The sequence below is a fragment of the Sorghum bicolor genome, chromosome 3, assembly GCF_000003195.3.
Source record: "Sorghum bicolor cultivar BTx623 chromosome 3, Sorghum_bicolor_NCBIv3, whole genome shotgun sequence".
In the NCBI taxonomy this organism is placed as follows: Eukaryota; Viridiplantae; Streptophyta; class Magnoliopsida; order Poales; family Poaceae; genus Sorghum; species Sorghum bicolor.
In genome coordinates, this window is record NC_012872.2 from 4,873,274 (window position 1) to 4,891,810 (window position 18,537).

The 18,537-nt window shown below is 43.2% G+C and overlaps 2 protein-coding genes and 1 long non-coding RNA gene across 5 annotated transcripts; all 3 read right to left on the bottom strand.

The window, feature by feature from the left end:
• LOC8056558 (autophagy-related protein 18d) lies at positions 355-4,739 on the bottom strand. Of its 3 annotated transcripts, none has more exons than XM_021456019.1 (5): positions 4,609-4,739; positions 2,826-3,688; positions 2,371-2,638; positions 1,348-1,471; positions 355-824 (listed from the first exon to the last, which is right to left on the bottom strand). In XM_021456019.1, the coding sequence occupies exons 2-5, from the start codon at positions 3,585-3,587 to the stop codon at positions 716-718; spliced, it is 1,263 nt and encodes a 420-aa protein (XP_021311694.1). In that variant the 5' UTR covers positions 3,588-3,688; positions 4,609-4,739; the 3' UTR covers positions 355-715. The 3 variants fall into 3 exon arrangements, with proteins under 3 accessions (XP_021311694.1, XP_002457275.1, XP_021311693.1); XM_002457230.2 differs by lacking the exon at positions 4,609-4,739 and adding an exon at positions 4,394-4,602 and having other exon boundaries at positions 2,371-2,629; XM_021456018.1 differs by lacking the exon at positions 4,609-4,739 and adding an exon at positions 4,394-4,602.
• Positions 7,869-11,446, bottom strand: LOC110433288 (RING finger and transmembrane domain-containing protein 2-like). Its single transcript, XM_021455085.1, has 8 exons — positions 10,674-11,446; positions 10,438-10,514; positions 9,577-9,745; positions 9,109-9,197; positions 8,803-8,967; positions 8,643-8,720; positions 8,423-8,526; positions 7,869-8,298 (listed from the first exon to the last, which is right to left on the bottom strand). Exons 1-8 carry the CDS (start codon positions 11,158-11,160, stop codon positions 8,193-8,195), a joined length of 1,275 nt encoding a protein of 424 aa, XP_021310760.1. The 5' UTR covers positions 11,161-11,446; the 3' UTR covers positions 7,869-8,192.
• On the bottom strand, positions 15,862-17,265 carry LOC110434078. The gene is made up of 3 exons (XR_002451559.1): positions 16,486-17,265; positions 16,013-16,405; positions 15,862-15,922 (listed from the first exon to the last, which is right to left on the bottom strand). It is a non-coding gene; the product is annotated as an uncharacterized LOC110434078 (long non-coding RNA).

Genomic DNA, 18,537 nt, shown 5'->3' on the forward strand with positions numbered 1-18,537 from the left:
TTAAAAAAAGTGTTATCGGATCACTATTGCTGACACAGAGGGGGGGGGAGAGAGTATATAAGAAGGCCCTTCATGCAATCAGGAGCTTGTTAGATCAAAATCATGGTCAGCCTGGAGCAACGCGTATTAAACAATGAATCAAACAGATCGAGCATGTTAATCATATACCTACCAGCAACGCAACCTCAGAACATGCAGAACCTGATTGCACTTCCACACTAAGGCCCCGTTCGTTTTGCAGGGAACAGCTCCCTGAAAAACTTCCGGTCGGAATTGCAAGACAAATTTGTACTACCTTTTATTAGCTGGAATGATTCCCAGTCTGATTCACCTCTAACCGAACGTGCCCTAAGGTAGTACGTAACAGTCATCAAGATCAATAATAAGCCACAGGCAAGAACATGTCTGAGATTTGTTACACAACCTTGCAGACGCACAATGCCACATGGTCAACGTTATTGAACTTTTATGTTATATGTACCAATGGGTGTTCTCGTTTGAAGAAAACAAGAGTAACGCAAATAATGCTTGCAATTTGGATGGGACACCAACCGCTTCAGAAATCTTATCTGAACGTTGAAATCCTGTAGGTTGCGATCCAACAGCCAGCTCTCATTATTCCGGCTGCCTATAACTTAGCCGGCGAGAAGATGATATGTACAATAGACCGGGCACAACCTTCGGTATTTACAAGGTGGGATGATCATCATGCAGGTCAAGCGGCTGCGGTCCTGAAAGGTGGGTTGTCGGACTTAAGAAACCGGAAATATTCCTTCTGCAACATCTGCCCTCCATTCACTTGGTCAAAGCTGCACCTGTAGAAGCTGGAGACAGAAACATGATTAGTGAAACACGTGATGCTTGGAAGATGGTGGCAATCACTAGATAGGAACAAAATCTGCCAAATCAACCCCTAATACTAGAATAATTCTGCAAAATCAACTGTACAGACACCTGAAACTGTTCTAGGCATGACACAAACTGTTGTTTCCACTGGCTGATTATTTTTCATAGCGATAAAGTACACCTGTTCAATGAACATCCGTGGCCCAAAGGATCGATGAATAGCAAGGGCTCACAGTATGACCCCAGTGGCTCAAACAGGACATGCAATAATGAGGGTGACAAGGCCAATAATGTCTTGATCCAAAACAGAGAAGATATCTTTAAAAAAAAAGAGAAGGTACCACAGTTTATATCTCATTTATGGTTCAGTACTTCAGTTTGCAAGAACGAACTCAGGTGGGAAAAAATATTTGCTCACAACCAGCAGTAAAAATGTAGATATTCCAAATTTGCTGAAAGTAAAATCTTGAAATTGTAAAATTTAATTCGCTAAGGTAGTACCTGCCATCCAGGCCAACCATCATCACAGTATTCTGGGCACCAAAGGCTACTATATAACGAGTGACTTCTGGTAAATGGAACTGAGCAAATGACCACTCTGAACTGAAATACTTCGGCAGGATCCCTGGAGAAAAAAAAAATCAGCAGAGAGAACTTAGTAACTTGCGCTCCTTGAGAAGCCCAGCCCTATACTCTCTAAAGAGAATAAAATGAGACAAAAGGATTTGGCCAACATGTAAATAATTGACTAGGTTTAACAAGATGTATGGTTATATAGTTCAGCTGCTAGAGAGTACCTTGTAGCTTGTTTAATTTTTTAATGTTAATAGCAGAATAGGAGGTTGCATGATTTTATGTTTTGTGTGAATCCTGAATCCTAATTACTTGCACACTACTCAGTTAATTCCTTAGTACTTGTACATTTCCAGGAGATTGAAAAATGTACAGCCAGTGGTCTTCTGTTAGCTAACTTGGGAGTTCAGAATGGCTCTTTTATAGTGAAAAACTGAAGATACTGGATGAGTGGATCACCTCAAGTCATATGCTAGCAAACAAACTTTATGTTTCAATAAATGAGAAAGCAGGCAAGAGAGCATATGCTCCCATGAGCACATGCCTGCCAGTTTCATAATGATGACTAAACAATGTCAGAGGGAAATGTTGATGTAATTGTAATGATATTACAAACAATCAGCATATGAATTCCATAAAACCAACCCCAATACGAGGAATAAAACAATTGCATCTAGTCAGGTACTCAGGTCAGAAGTTTAGAAGATCATGAGAATGCATGGCGCCAATTGACATTGAAACCAAAATAGATCTAAGATCCTTGTGATTAGAAGTGAAGAAAATAGTCATCAATTAGGTTCAAACTTACAGATTGAAAAAACACAGGTATCGTACTGATATACATCTCATCTAATTAACTTCCAACAATAGTAAGTTTAATGGTACAACTTCCAGTATGAGATGCAGAACAGATCAAACAAGAATGGGTGCAAACAAGAGTAGCATGCGTACCTCTCATAAAAGACAGTGATGAACTCGCATTGGATCCAGTGTTCGCCTGAATAAGAGGATCGATAGAACTTGAAGAATTCTGGTGATCCATCCGTGGACCTTCAAGAGCGCGTTGCTCACTGCTTGCATCCTCCCCAGCAACTCTGACTCTCAGGGAGAAAATATGAACAGTCCCTTTGTCGCTGGACACTGCCAACCACTGCACATTTGGTGACAACGCAATGCTATATATTTCTGCTTTGTCAAGACCTCTGCGTACCTGCATGTCCTTTAGATTTTAGATCATTATGCACTCATCCTAAATTCCTAACCATTTACGAATTATTGAGTCGTAACCAAACAGGCAAATAACAAAGAAGACGACCATGCTTTTTATTCACAGAGGATGCCATGTAAAACAAAAGAAAAGGATCGCCAAAGATACAATTCTAGAGAGCAATAGAAATTATGCTCACCTCTTGTAGGCGAGTGCCATCCATTGTGTTGAATATTCTGATCAAAGTGCCCTTCGAGCTTGCGGTTGCCAGTAGAAGACCATCCATTGTCAGTGACATGCAAGAGATGTGTGAATCATGAGCTGGGATTGTCTTCGCCATCTTCAGCCCGAAATGCTCCACGCGAACGTGCCCCTGGTGCACCCCAGGGCAGGCCAAAACTGAAGTATTGGAATGATGAGAGAGGCAGCAAAGTCCCTTGGGATTTGACAGGGTGTCAATCTGGTAGAGCAGCTTCAAATCGGTGAAGTTGTAAACGAATATCTTGCGCTCGAGGACAATCACGATGTAGTCCTTTGCTAATTTTACCGCCCGGACATCAGAGCGAAAGGCGAACTCTCCAATGCAACGGCTCTGGTGGTCATCCCAGATCATCACCTTGTTCGGCGGGTACTGCACATTGGAGCCGCCGCCTACAAGAGCAAGGATGTTGCAACGGAACAGCATCTCGACAATCCCGAACCCGCCGCTCTTAAGGTCCCTCCTGAAAGTCTCCTTGAAAGGTTCGCAGTTAAAGATCCTGAACCCGTTGCTGGTACCAGCAGCAAAGCATCCACAATCCTGGTTCCAGGCAACCGACAACAGCCTGACCTCCTGATCATCACCACGGCCCGCTTCGGGCTGGGCTGTAGGCGCTGGCAGCGGCCAGGCATGGGGCGACTCAAATGTCCCAAGCTTGCCCGGGGGGTGAAGACCCCGTGATGTGGAGACTTGGGAGCTCATTAGGCGTCACTGAACCCAAATCAATCGCCTTTGAACCACAAAGATTCAGCTGTCACACCAAAGGCAAATGCGGTTCGCCACTGACGAAATTCAGTTGTGTCCTGCAGCAAGTAGAAAGCGTCAACAGCAGCCAAAGAAAATAAAACCTTGGCCGAAGTGTAATCTGCTAAAGAAGCAAAAGAAGCATCAGATTATAGATCGTCCGAGCTTATAGCTAAGAGTATTTGATTACCAATTCTACATGGGGTGATGTATCATGAGTCCATTCCTCAAAATTTAGTGGAATGGCTCTATTCCACAAAACAAACAAAAAAACTAGAGAGTAAGATGATGGTAGACCACTTCGTTCCACAAACCAAACACCCTCAAATTGTTTTAGCACTCAATTTGTCAGTAGCACAGGAAAAAAGGCATAATACACAGCTGGGGGTTTGAGGCGAGGCGTCGTTACGGCCTTGCCCACTGGGGTTCAGGAATCAGGATGTTTCCCCCCAAAGAAGATGGAAACGACAAGCTAACGCTAATAGCTACGCCGCCGCACGGCAAACGAAAATTCCCCAGGGGAATTGGGATTTGGAATGGACGGAGGGCACATCCATCGGGGGAAACTCCCTTCCTCACCAGCGAGAGGGGAACGGGAATCCTATCCCATCCCATCCCATCCCGGCCCGGACGGATCTCGCGACAAGGGAACAGAATCGCAACCGCGGCGGATCTAGGCGGGACCTGGGTAATCGACCGCCGCGCTAGGAGCGCGAATCGCGATTGCCCCCCTGAACAACGGAAGAATGGGACGCGAGCGTTACCTCTTGCGCCGCGACGCGGGAGGGCGGCGGAGACGGGTCTCCAGGCGAGGCGAGGCGAGCACGCGTGCGCGGCGTGGGCGCCACGGAAGCAAGGGGAGTGGGACGGCAAGCGAAGGGCGGGGGGGAGCGGGCGAGCGAGGGAAGGGCAGAGAGAAGAAGGATGAGAGGGAGGTACCGTACGAGGGAAGGGGAGTCGGGGATCGGGAAGCGCTCACCTCCGCCGGATGCGTGCGCCGCAATTAACCCCACCTCCGTTCCGTTCGACCGTGCTAATCCCATCAGTAAAACGTCAACTTTGTGTGTTTCTCTTTCTCCCCTTGATGAAACTCTCGTTACGGGGGGGTGCGGGACCTGTTGCTGTTCTGTTGTCAGTAGTAGTCACCGCGGGATGCCGTTTCGTTGACGGCGGCCTAGGCGAAGCAAAAGCCGGCCCCGTTTGCGACGGCCGGCACGGGACTGGACGGGACGGAGCGCGATCTGGATCGCAGGATGGCTATGGTGGAGAACTGGAGATTGGGAAAACGGATGGGGTAATGAATATCATAATATTATATTTATTTTTACATTTTTATTGGATTTGGATTCAAATACGGATAATGTCAATCATATCCAATAGATATCGGCATCATAAATATATGATTTAAGTATTCGGATATGGATACGGTATCAGATGTTGAATATTCGGAGTCATTATATGAACACATCTGAACCCCTCTAAACGAATTCGGTCTCGAATACGGTCGAAAAATATTTGTGTCGTTTTCATCCCTAGGTCCAGGTCGTTGGTTCCCCTGGATATTATTATTGTTAGACATTTTTTAGTTGAAGGAGATGAAAAGTTTTTTGATACAGTAATATTTTTATTTTTATTTGGTAATTATTGTTCAACCCTAAATAACTACTTAAATGATTCGTCTCATAAATTACAGGTGTATAGTTAGTTATTTTTATCTATATTTAATATTTTATATATGTGTCGTAAGATTTGATGTGATGAAAAATCTTTAAAAAATTTTTAGGAGTAACTAAACAAGGCCGCACTGCAGCGTGCATGACCACCGACTGTCGCCGTCGAGAATCTCCTGAGCATTTCGACACTACTAGTTGACGGCATTATTTTAGGTATTGTTTACTTCCACATAAATATCTAAAAAATTTTAAGATTTTATGTCATATCGAATTTTTAGACGTATGGATGAAATATTAAATATAGACAAAAATAAAAACTAATTGCACAATTTGGTTTGAATTTATAAGACGAATTTTTTGAGTCTAGTTAGTCCATAGTTAAACAATAATTACTACAAATAAACAAAAGTGCTACAGTGTTACGATTTTTTTTTTCGGGCACTAAACACTGCCTTACTCCGGAACATTCGACCGTAGTTTACTTGTTCCTTGGAGTTCCTTTCACGTACCTCTGTACAAAGATTGGAAAAAGTCTACTTAACCCCCTGAAGTATTGGGCAGTGTCTAACTAACCCCACAACCTATAAAACCGGTTAACCTACACATTAAAGTTTGCTAAACCGTCTAAATCGCCCCCTAGGCGGGTTTGGCTCGGTGGTTTTGCCTATGTGGCGTACAGCGTGGCAGCTGTTTTGCCACGGTGGTGCATGGAGGCATTCCAGGGTTTTGTTTGGGTCTGACTAGTAGCCCCCCCTGTTTCTCTCCCTCGTAAACGCATCTCATTTATCCAGTCAGTCAGTTACCTTCTCGCATCCCCCGCCGCCTGCCCGCTGCACGCTTGCCACGCCGGCCTCGCTCGCTTCTCCCCACAGACGCGGTGCGCGGCGGTTGCGGCAGCTGCGGGCCGAGTCCAGCAGCCGGCATGGAGGCCGCGGCGGCGGCGCCGCATCTCCTGCGCTGCAGCGGCTTCGGCCGCGTCGCACAAGAGGCAGCCCCTCATTGTTGTCCGCAGATTCTACCTTAAACCAAGAAAGGAAGAAAAGGAAGGGAATTCAGTAACAACCTACCTGTCATCAGCGAACTGCTTATCGCGGAGGTTCTGGCCACGGAGGCCGCGCATGAGCGTGGCAAGCAGCTCATCCTGCTCCATCTGCTTGCGCACGCGCTGGATCTCCTTGGACACATCTCTGAACCTCTGTGTCATTCAGACAAATAGACATCTTAGCAAGGTCACAAGAGAAAGGGAGAAGGCAGCACGGACGAGAGCATCGGACCGCAGGTTTGGAATTGGAACTTAAAGTGTCGGAGAGGTCATGACGGCTCCTAGTCCTGTTCGAGAGGAGGAGGTGGAGGTGGACGGCTTGGGCTCCGTGGCGACGACGCGGACGCGTGGGAACTGTCCTCGGCAGCGGCGTTGGCGGCGACCGGGGAGCACCGGGAGGTGTGCGACGAGGCCGAAGCCGCCGCAGTGCAGGAGATGCGGCGCCGCCGCCGCGGCCTCCATGCCGGCTGCTGGACTCGGCCTGCAGCTGCCGCAACCGCTGCGCGCCGCGTCTCTGGAGGAGAAGCGAGCGAGGCCGGCGTGGCAAGCGTTTATGAGGAAGAGAAACAATGGGGGCCACCAGTCAGACCCAAACAACATCCTGGAATGCCTCCATGCGCCACCGTGGCAAAACAGCCGCCACGCTGTGCGCCACATAGGCAAAACCACCCAGCCAAACCCGCTCAGGGGGCGATTTAGACGGTTTAGCAAACTTTAATGTGTAGGTTAACCGGTTTTATAAGTTGGGGCGTTAGTTAGACACTGCCCAATACTTCATGGGTTAAGTAGACTTTTTCCTACAAAGATTTGGGTCTTTGCTGTGGAAATAGCTCACCGGACGGAGCAGGCCAGCAGGCACGTTTACGCAGCAACTGCTAACATAACACAAGTCGCCGAGCACCATTTTGAGAGTAAAAGTGTGGTGCCTCGCAAAGCCATGCGATGCATACAGCTATTAACAAGGAATAAGAAATATTTTATTGACGCGTTCTAATACACTATTAGAGCATCTCCAAGAGCTTTTCTAAATCTCACTCTCTAAATCACTATTTGGAGAGTCATTTGCATAAAAATCGTTTTCTATATTTTTGTACTTTTCAACAGTTTTGTTAAATCTCATGCGCACTCATTCTCGTCTTCTATATTTGGCTAGCGAAAAACCCGGAATAGACAATGGTTATATTTGGATGACCATTTAGAGAAGCTGTTGGAGGATAGTTTTTCATCAAAATTGCTATTCCTAGCATTTAGGGATAATATACAAAGTCTCTTGGAGATGCTCTTAGACGGTTTTACTTCCCAGTTTCAAAGCACAGCATGAACAAGGATTCATAAAGATATATATCGACAAGTTCTTACATTCCAATACACCATTTGATTATTTTATTTCCCAGCACCAGCTTGAAGGGCGCACGGCATAAAGGATCATAATGATTTACCAACAAGTTCTAAATCCCAATATAGTGCTCGACGATTTTATATCCCAGCTTGAACGGAGCACAACATAAACAAGGAACGTCAGGATTTATCGACGCATTCGAATCCGTTGTATATACTCACCATTTCTATTTATGTAGTAATTTGTACGTATATATATATATGGTCAGGTAAATCCTCAGGTGCTCAAGCATCCAGCGAGAGCCTATACAGGGGTGGAAATATGCACAGTCACAAACTCAGAATACACAATCATGTACGCCTTCAGCTTCAGCTTGGTGTACACTCCCAGCACCACATCAGGGCCGCACTGCTTGCAGGGGCTGCCAGCAGCAACACACGCACACACACCCCGCTAACATCTGCATAGAGTGGAGCGCTCCAACTTGCCGCTCTTTTGGCTCTCTTTGATTAGAATAGCTGGAAGAAGAGGCTTGTTGAACCATCACCGAATGACCGGAGGTCTGCTGGCTTCACCAAGGCCCTGCACAGCGGGCATGTACGCTCCCTCTCAAACCTGCCATGGTCCAAACAATGCCAAGAAAGCAGATATTCGTAATGAAATCGTTGAAAGATGTGTGAAAATAGTGCAAAGGAAAGGTCGCATGGTAATACGACGGGGGGAGGGATTTGTGAATTACCATTCGGATACACAATCTTCACAAAAGATGTGTTTGCAGCGCAAAAGGATGGGAACATGCATCTTTTCTTGGCATATCGCACACAGATCTCCAGCAGCAACCACCTGAGCACAGAACACAAAGATGTGTGTTGAAAGATCAAATGTGGAATGCATATTTCAGAACTTTTCATCAGTTTGTGTTTCCTGACAATGGAAGAAGTGAAGAACACATTAGCTACCTGCTCACTTGTTGCATATGAACCATAATGGAAGTCTTTATGAGATAATGCTCTCAATGCCGTCAAAAATGATTGAACCTGACAAAGGTACAATGTGTCAGACTGCCAGATCACTGGCTAGGTATCCGTTCAGCAATTAGATAAGTGAAATGTATAGTACCTTTTCCACAACTGATGTCAACTTGAAAGTGAGATACAAGCCAGTGGTTAGAGATGAAAATAGGCTTCCATACTCCTTGTTCAGGAAAAAACGGTACCACACAGGTGTAGGCAATAATGCACGGTACAAAAGTAGAAAATACTCCACGATCGTCAACATCTGACCCTGAACAGCAGGAAAAAAAATGGTTATAGCTTCACCCATCTACGATTATGCAGAAGTAACCAAAACACACCATGAGCTATCAAGGACAATCACCAAAAATGTATCACAGGAAATGTAGGATAACAAACGTAGATGGCTTACCTGCCTACGATAGCTACGTCCTCTACTGTTCTTATAGTACATCAGCAGCAAACATTTGACAACCATAGCAGTTTGGCGCACCATTGTATCTGCAGAAGATTATGGGACACATGTGACCAAAGATTATACAAGAAAGAGCATCGCCATTAGGAAAGAGCATCACCATTACAACAGTAACACAGTATTGATGGTTGAATAAATATAAAACAAACACGATGTTGAAATATATGTGACAGGTTACCCACTTACAACCTAGGAACAACCTAACTATTTGTAGAAGGCAAGTACATATGCAACCATTAAGTAAAGCCAAAGCGAACACCTAAGCCTAGTTGACAAAATGGATATTCCAGCTCCAGATACTTAATTTGTTCAGGCAGTATATGACTTCAACTTATGCCAGCACTATCACTTATTCACTTTGCAACCATTCTAGAGACAAAATGTAAATATGTACAAGCACCATACCGTTCACCAAGATGATGAATATTGCATGCCAAAATGGTGGTATTTCTTTTGGAGGAAGCATCATGAGAGGTCTTATAAGGTCCCCATTCTTGTAACACCAATAAAATCCAGATACATGAACAACAAATAATATTGTAATCCCGACAAGAACCGGAATTTTTCTCTCCCTCTGCATGAAAGGGAAACAAAAAAAATATCAAATTAGTCAATATGGTACAAGGATAATTTGTAAGCACTATATTGTCAGTAACAGAGAAAAAATGTATAAAATTATTACTGAAAGCAACTAAGTTTGAAGATTTAAGGTATCAGAATTCGGAATTCGCTATGGAAACAGAACTCCCAATCCCAATCGATACCAGAATTACTCAATTCCTATAGCATTAGAAAGGTTAATCCTGTTTCTGTATACACACACATCATGCTTCACACTTGTTGAGTGTGGGACAAAGGTTAAATCATCCACCTAACTAATCCTTAGACAATAGTAGACTCCAAACAAATGAAAGGTGTAGCCTTGGTGATTGCTTATACTCATGCACAGAATTATAATGCCTTCATGCGCGGGAAATCCATAAAATCTATCCATATCATGGTTTTGTTACCAAATAGTTAAACGCTCGCCATGTTTGTTGACTAAAATATTTCCATGTTTAGAGCACTTGAAAACATTCATTAGATGAGCAAAAACAACTCTAGCAAAAGCACTGGCATTCAGTGAATGCCACAATTATTTAATGGCATTAATACCCAGGAAAACAATGGCACATAGCAAAACGATGTTTTTTTTTTAATATCATTGTTCTCGAGACACAAATCTTAGTACAATTACACCAAAAGTTCAGCAAAACAATCACCAACCTTCAGAGCAGTCTGCTTACGCAGGATATCGTTGGACTTGAACATCACCGCAGCAATCCAAATTGTCACAAAGAAACCTGTGCAAAACAACCGAAAACAAATTTAGCCAACATTCCCACACATCCACATTACTTCAATTCACAAATAGTTTGATCCTATATTTTCCAAGCATCAATTTGTCATGTGCATATGAATTAATTTGCGCTCTGTTGACAAGGGAAATAAGTGAGCAGCACCTTGCAAATGTTGTCGGATGAAGACGACGAGCAGCAGCAGTGAGAAGGGCAGTATCTGCTCCACCCACCTGGCCACCTGCTGTATGTCGTACCGCTGGTACGACGACGAGGATTCCCTGCCGCCCTCCCCGCCGCCAGCCGCAGGTGTCGGTTCCTCCGGTCGCGTCCTCGTTGCGTGTCCATCCTCTTCCTCCTCCTCCACGATCGCCTCCTCGGCCCTCTCAGACGACGTCCCCGCCTCGCCGGGCGCCACAATCCGGATCGACACCTCGCCCGGCCCAGCCCCGGTCCCGGGCTGTTGGGTTCCGCCACCGGGATCGGGACGGAGGATGCCGGAGTACTCGAGCAGCGCAGTGAGCGGCGCCTGGATGAAGCTGGACGCCGAGAAGTGCACGCCGTACCTCCTGGACGGCGCGGGCGGCTGGGGCGGGGGCGGCGGTGACGGAGCGCGCGGCTGATGCGGCTGTGGAGGCGGCGGCGCGTCCATCGGGGCCTGGCGGGACGGCGCGCGGGATGAGGGGAGCTTCCAGAGGAGGCCGAGCCCGCCGCGGCGGCGGCGGCGGAGGGCGGGCGGCGCCGCGTCGGGGGCCGAGGGGGAGGGCGGAGGGGACGACGTCGGGGCGGCGCGGAGGCCGCACGCGGCGAGGCGGAGGCGGAGGCGGTGGAGGGGCCCCGTGCTCGTCGCCGTCGTCGTCGCTGTCGCGGTCGCGGTGGGAGGAGAATTTTTTCGGGAGGCTTTGAGGATATTTTGTGGCCTGTCCTTTTGATGATCCCCTCTCTCTTTTTTCCGGGCATGGGTTTTGTTTTTTTTTTATTTTGTTTGTTTCTTTGCTTGCGTGCGCGGATGGTTTGGTCGCGCGTGACTGTGTCCTCGTTCGTTAATCCTTTGTGTGGTGCGGTTTCCTTTTTTTAATTAGGTACCCAATTTTTAACTTAAGTTTCTTTTTATTATTAATTAGGTGGCCAATTTTTAACTTAATTTGTCGGCATCAGCGCCGGATGCCGATGGAAAGGCTCTATCCTTCGGCATACGTACTTCAGTTTTTAAACAAAATACCATGCTCTTTATTAATTATTTATTTATATATTTATAGCATAGTTTAGAGCACATGATAAGTTATACTAGTGGCTTGATCGATGCGGTGTCTCAAGCTAAGATTTTTTAAATTTTAATCATTTTTTATTCAATATTTTAAAAATAACTAGTCAAAAAATTCAGATTAGATCCTTTTTCATGTTAGCAAATAACGTTGTCACGCTACATGCATTGGCACGACAACATATGCCATTTTAGACGGTGTTTTCGACGTGGAAAATATTATCATACCACTCCTGCTGGCATGACAGTATTCTATCGCACCATCGGGAGTGTGTCACGAGACTGAAATTTTAAAAAAACATATCTATTTTATGCGATGTCGGATGAAGATAAAATTTATATGAAAACTGTAGCTTTCAAAGAAATCTATAACTTTCTAGTTTTGAGTTTTATATCGTGCTAGTCTTTTGGTTGCATTAAAAACAATATCTTAAATAAATATAAAACTCAAAACTATAATGTTGTATCTATCGTTTAGAACTACAACTTTGATGTAAATAATATCCTCATTTGACAACATTTAAAGAATATATTATTTTTCTAATACGACCGGTATGCGATTATTATGGTCCTAAAATTTTATATTCATTTTTTAGCACTTTAATGTCCTCAGATAAAAAAATTAAAACTGTAAAGTTATAGATCTCATCAAAAGCTACCATTTTCATATAAATTTCATCTTCATCGGATATTATATCAAAGATGTATGTTTATTTTTTTATGTTTCAATATTGTTAGGCTACTCTGGTGGCGCGACTAGATATTACCGTCGCGCCAACTGGAGTGGCTTGGTAAGGTTTTCCACGTCAAAAACGTCGTCTAACATGGTAGATGTTGTTGCACTAATGCATGTGGCGCGACAACGTTTTTTGGTTAGGCCAACCCTGCCAACGTGACCAAAAGGATTAATCCGCAAATTTATTTTTGGAGCAGTTATTATTAAAATATTAAATAAAAAGGTTTAAAAATATAAATTATCCAAGAGCTACTGGCTTGCGTCTTTAAGCTTTTAAAATCCATAGACAGTATTGAAATGTAAAATGTTTTGGATAAAAGAAATATATGGATTAGGTTAAATTTGTATAGGGAACCAAGAAAAAAATCTCTGGTGATCTAAATATGACATTCTCACTTTGTGTTCAGTCGTCTGAGGTTAGGTGAATCATTCTAACCTTTTACAAGACATTAATCCTAGGCCTGCAAATATGCCTTGAAAGTTAGATCCGTGACAATATGTATTTATTTTATTTATAAATACTTATCCATACTAGAATAAACAATTGAAACTCAAATTATCTAAGTTTGACTAATTTTATAGGAAGAAAGAATAACAAAGTCTATAACATCAAAGAAGCATACTATAAAAATATTATTTGATGATATATTCAATATATAATGATATTAATTTGGTGTCATAAATATTAGTGTTTTTTTCTATAATTTAATCAAAAGATGGAGGGGGTATATATTATAATAAAAGGTAGTGGTCAAACTTCGAAATAACTGACTTCGGATAACCCTAAATGTTATATGTCTCGTTTGGTAGGATTCTGCAATTTTTGGGCTCCTTGTTACAGTTACCACGAGCGTAAGCAGCATGTAACGGCCGTAGCCATGCAAAAGGGGACTACTCCATTGACTCCAAAAGGTTGTTGTTTTTGTCTTAGAAATCAAATTAGTTTATTTTTTCTTTTCAAAGAAATAGTTTTTGATAAATTTATAAAAAAAATTAACAATTAACTATAATCAAATGAATGTATTTTATAATATATTTCATGATATGTTGATGAGTCTTTTTTGATGTCATAGATGATTATGTATTTTTTCATATATAATCTTGATCAAAACCAGGTATTTTAATCTATATCTATATTTATATATCTTATATAATCCTAAAATCAACTAGCCATTCTATTTTGACATGCAATCTGTTCACTTCACTAGTTCATTTATCATCATTAGTATGCCACGCTATCCATTATCATTAATATATATATATATTATAATTCTAAAATCAGCTAGTCATTCCATCTCGACATATAAGCAGTTCAGCTCCATAATTCCTACAGCGACAGGCGAGTATGCTTCTAGTTTAAGGTAAAGATAAAAACAACTACAAAAGTACCAATGTTTTTACATGATCCCAACGACTAAGGCCCAAAAATTTTTTAAGATTCTTGTTATATCAAATGTTGCGGTATATGCATAAAACATTAAATATAAACGAAAACAAAAACTAATTGCATAGTTTGCCTGTAAATCGCGAGATAAATTTTTTGAGCCTAATTAGTTCATAATTGAACAATATTTGTCAAATAAAAACGAAAATGCTACAACACCTAAAACCAAAAATGAAACTAAACAAGGCCCAACTAGTTCCAAATTTTTTGGCAAAATGAGTACCGTAGCACTTTCGCTTGTATTTGATAAATATTATCCAATCATGGACTAACTAGGCTCAAAAGATTCGTCTCGCAAATTACAGACAAACTATGTAATTAGTTATTATTTTTATCTATATTTAATGCTTCATACATGTGTCGCAAGATTTGATGTGATGGAGAACCTGAAAATTTTGTAATTTTTTTTAGAACTAAACAAGGCCTAAGCAAAACCTAGCTAGCAAAGCAAAAGAGCACTGGGCTCACTGTCCAAGCCAATGCATTGTCATAGTTGGTCGTTGGTAACCTCTACTAGCACAGTACTACTCGGCACACGCGCTCTGCCGCGTGTGCATGGAAAGTGCGCTGGCAGCACGCGCATGACACAGTAGAAGCTGCTGATCTAAAACAGTAGATCAAACGGTGCATAAACACAGTGACCGGACGGCAGATGCAACAGTGCTTGAGCAATGGCTAAACAGTACCGTGAACCGTGCCTAAACAGTGCCGTGAACGGGCACAGAGGGCCTAAGGTTCACGAAATTCTTTCCGTGTCCAGGGATCCTATTATGCGTTATTAAAAAAAATACATAAAGGAGTAGAAGAGTAAATTCTGGCTAAATTAACAAGCGGTCAAACATTTGGACCAGATGATCCTAGCAATGGCAGTGGTGGTAGGCTCCCTGTCTACCTGAAACGATCGACCAGAGTTGCACGCCAAAAGCACTTGTTAACAAACCTGATTTGACAGACGAATAATGGTAAGACACGGTTTGTTTGTATATTGTTTAACGGTTACGTTAACAACTTGCTACCCCGTACTACGGGAAGTAGTAGTCTAGAAGCACTAGCTTATTCGCCTAATTCAGTTTATCTATCTTTTTTTTTTGTTAACGGCCCGCCGTACCACCAAACAACGGTTACATACATGAGCAGATCCGTAGAATAGCTTGTTCGCCCGAATCTACCAAACATTTAGTAGTATTTTTCTCATAACAAATGAATCGACAGTACTTTTTGTCGTGACTTATCAGCCAGCTTGTCTCATCAAAGTTTCCTAAAAAACACCCAATATATATACCCTTTAATAATATATAGTATATGTATAATATATTATTATATACAATTGCTAGTCTACTTAGCTTATACAAGGCCCAACACTCTACATATAACACGAAAGGCCCCAAGCCTCTTGTGTCATATCTGCTCGTACCTCAATTTTGTTTGATGCATGATCTCTACAGTATATTAACGTGTTACTGACAGTTCCTATAAAAAAACGTATCATTGACCGTTATTGGCTTGTTCTCCTTTAAGAATGTATAATTTTTTTATGTGACGATTTTGAAGGTGTCAGTAATGTACTGTAATATATTAGTGGCCTCCAGCCGGTGAAAGCTTTTAGCCTGTGTTTGATTGGGGGTGATAAAATTTAATAGACACTATAATATTTTTGTTTTATTTAATAATTAGTGGTTAATTATAGACTAATTATGTTTAAAAGATTTGTCTCACAAATTATCCTCTAGCTGTTATTTTATTTTCACAAATAATATATATTTAGTATTTTATATTGTGTCTAAACATTTGATTTGACGAGTGATAAAAAAAATCAAGCATAACCAAACAGGACCTTAATAATGTTGTGCCGCATCCGCGTGAGTGTAACATCACATCACCTTTCCTCATTTGAGACTTGATGAAGGGGTTAGAGCATCTCCAACAATTGGCAAAATTTGGCTTGCCAAATCTTGAGTTTTGGCAAGTTGCTAAAATAGATGGCAAATGAAATTTTATGTCATCTCCAATAGTTTGCTATTTTGAGTTACCAAATTACAAAATCTAGGGCCCACTTGTACCTAAACCCAACTACCGTCGATCCCCCGCACCCCCTTCCGCGCGACGACGCATCGCGGCCTGGGCGCCGCCCTTCGTACGTGATCGTCGCCGGCCACAGTACGTATACGCCAAGGCTGTTCATCTCGTCGGCTTCCGTAGACGAGAAGATCGCTCCGATCAGGTTCGTCGCCCGACCATCTTCATGTATTCGCGTCGATAGGTTGCTGATCGTGTATGTTTGTTATACTGACCTGATCGAACATTCATATTTAAGTAGGTTCACCAATTGAATATTTATTTTAATTAAATCATCTCTCACCCAAACACTGCTCAATCAGGAATCATGTCTAGATGAACACGATGGCAAGATGAACACGATATAGAATCAACATCACCAAGACGTACACACGGTACTGAAATATATACTCGATCAGGAAGATGAACTGAAATATCCATCGATCAGAAATATACTCGACGGCGGATATATATATACCTGATCAAAATGTACGCGATGATATAATCTGGATCAGCAGTTCTCCTACTACGATGGATCACGCCCTGATCGTCGGGCATGGATCAGCGACACTACGATGGATCAGAAAGATGTACACGTGCAGAACTCTGATTGCGGCATGGCGGAGATTGAGAGATTGGCAAGGGATGGAGATGGACAGGGCATGGACATCAAACATACCTGATCACGGCAGCCGGCGGAGGAGACCTCCTCGCGACGCAGTTGCGCACCTGGTCGCGGGGATCTTGCCCAGCCGGAGGAGATCCTGGTCGCGGCCGAGACGAACGCGGAGGCGCTTCAGTTCCAGTCGGGGAGGTGAAGAACGAAACGAAAATTCCCTCGCATATATGCTCGGCGACGGCGCGGGAACAGTCCGGGAAATTTCACGAGGGCGCGCGAAGTGGAGTCGAGGGGCGCGCGCGGCGTTTGCGACGGCCTCCGCGCCGCGAATACTTGTTCGCGCGGAACAAAAGGATGGCAAGTGTCGGGAATTGGCAAGTCCTTTTAGCAAATTGTTGGAGTTGGTTTTTTGCCTCTTTTGCCAAATTTTTAGGATGGCAACTCCATTTAGCAAACTCTTGGAGATGCTCTTAGGTATCGTTCAAGCACCCTCCAAGACCTCTTAAACTCGACTTTCCTTTCGAGTTTTTAGCGCGGTGAAGGTCCAGACCCCTCTTCCTCTCGCCATTAATTCCTTCCAAAGAGTAGCTGACGCTGAGGCCTTGTTTAGTTAAAAAAAAGTGCAAAACCTTTTAGATTCGCCGCATATATTAAGCATTAAATATAGACAAAAAATAAAAACTAATTACATAGTTCACATATAATTCGCGAGATGAATCTTTTAAGCCTAGATAGACCACAATTGAACAATATTTATCAAATACAAATGAAAGTGTTATAGTGTTTATTTTGCAAAAAAAAATGAAAATAAACAAGGCCTGAGGCCAATTAAAGTAGCATGATCGAGGTCGACGTTAGTGAGGAGGCCTCTGTGTTGGGGTTGGTACAGGAATTCTCTTCATCCTAAATTATAAGTTATTTTAAAAATCTTTGAGAATTAAAGTATTCTAAGTTTAACTAAATTTACATGGTAAAATAATAATCATTATAATACCAACTAAGTATCATTAAATTCTTTCTTAATTATACTTTCATAGTACACTTACTTTCTGTTACAAATTTTAGTATTTCTCTTTATAATTTTAGTCAAACTTAAAAATGTTTTGACTTTTTAAATTTTTTGGAATAATTTATAATTTAGAATGAAAGGAGTAACTTGCATTTGCATTTGGTATCGTAACATAAGCATCTGGTCCTGTTACTACAAAGGGGACAGATCAACGTGCTTTGCCCTCACCTACCCTCGCGCTGAGGCATCGAAGAAGAAGCCACGCTGCCGCCGCCGACGCCGTCGGCGCGCGCGCGTGTCACCGTCGTCCGCTCCTGAGCAACCAACCGATCACGCAGCAACTTCCGGATGCTCATTTGCCACCAAGCTAGCTAGGCCTAGGCCCCTGGCAGCGCGGTCGGAGGCGCTGGCGCGACGCGGAAGGACGGCGGCGGAGCCGTGACCTCCGATCCGCGCTCGATCGATGGCGTCCTTCATCAACACGTACGGGTTCCGCAACAGAAGCCAGAAAGGAAGGCGTTCCATGATGCCTTGCTGGTGGGGCTAGGTTCGGCAGCTTCGGCACGCGAGACCACGGAGGGCCACGGCCCACGGGGATCGTGGACAGAGTTTGGCGCGGTGGCGCGTGTGCTGATATGGCATGTGTGTGTCCAAGCTCTCGCCAACGACCAACACTCAATTTTCGGAAGGTCGCAACTCGTGCATTCAAAGTGTGATTGAGGTCCATGTGAAAGCCTTATTTGATAAACTCTTAAAATGGCTGCGTTCTCATCTCAATATCACATCAGCAAAACCTCTGAAACATCAGAACATGTCGTTTCTATGGTTTGTTGTGCGTCGCCTTGAGCCTAATAATCAACCTTACGACTCTGTTTCAAGTTGGAGCACAATTCAACCATATG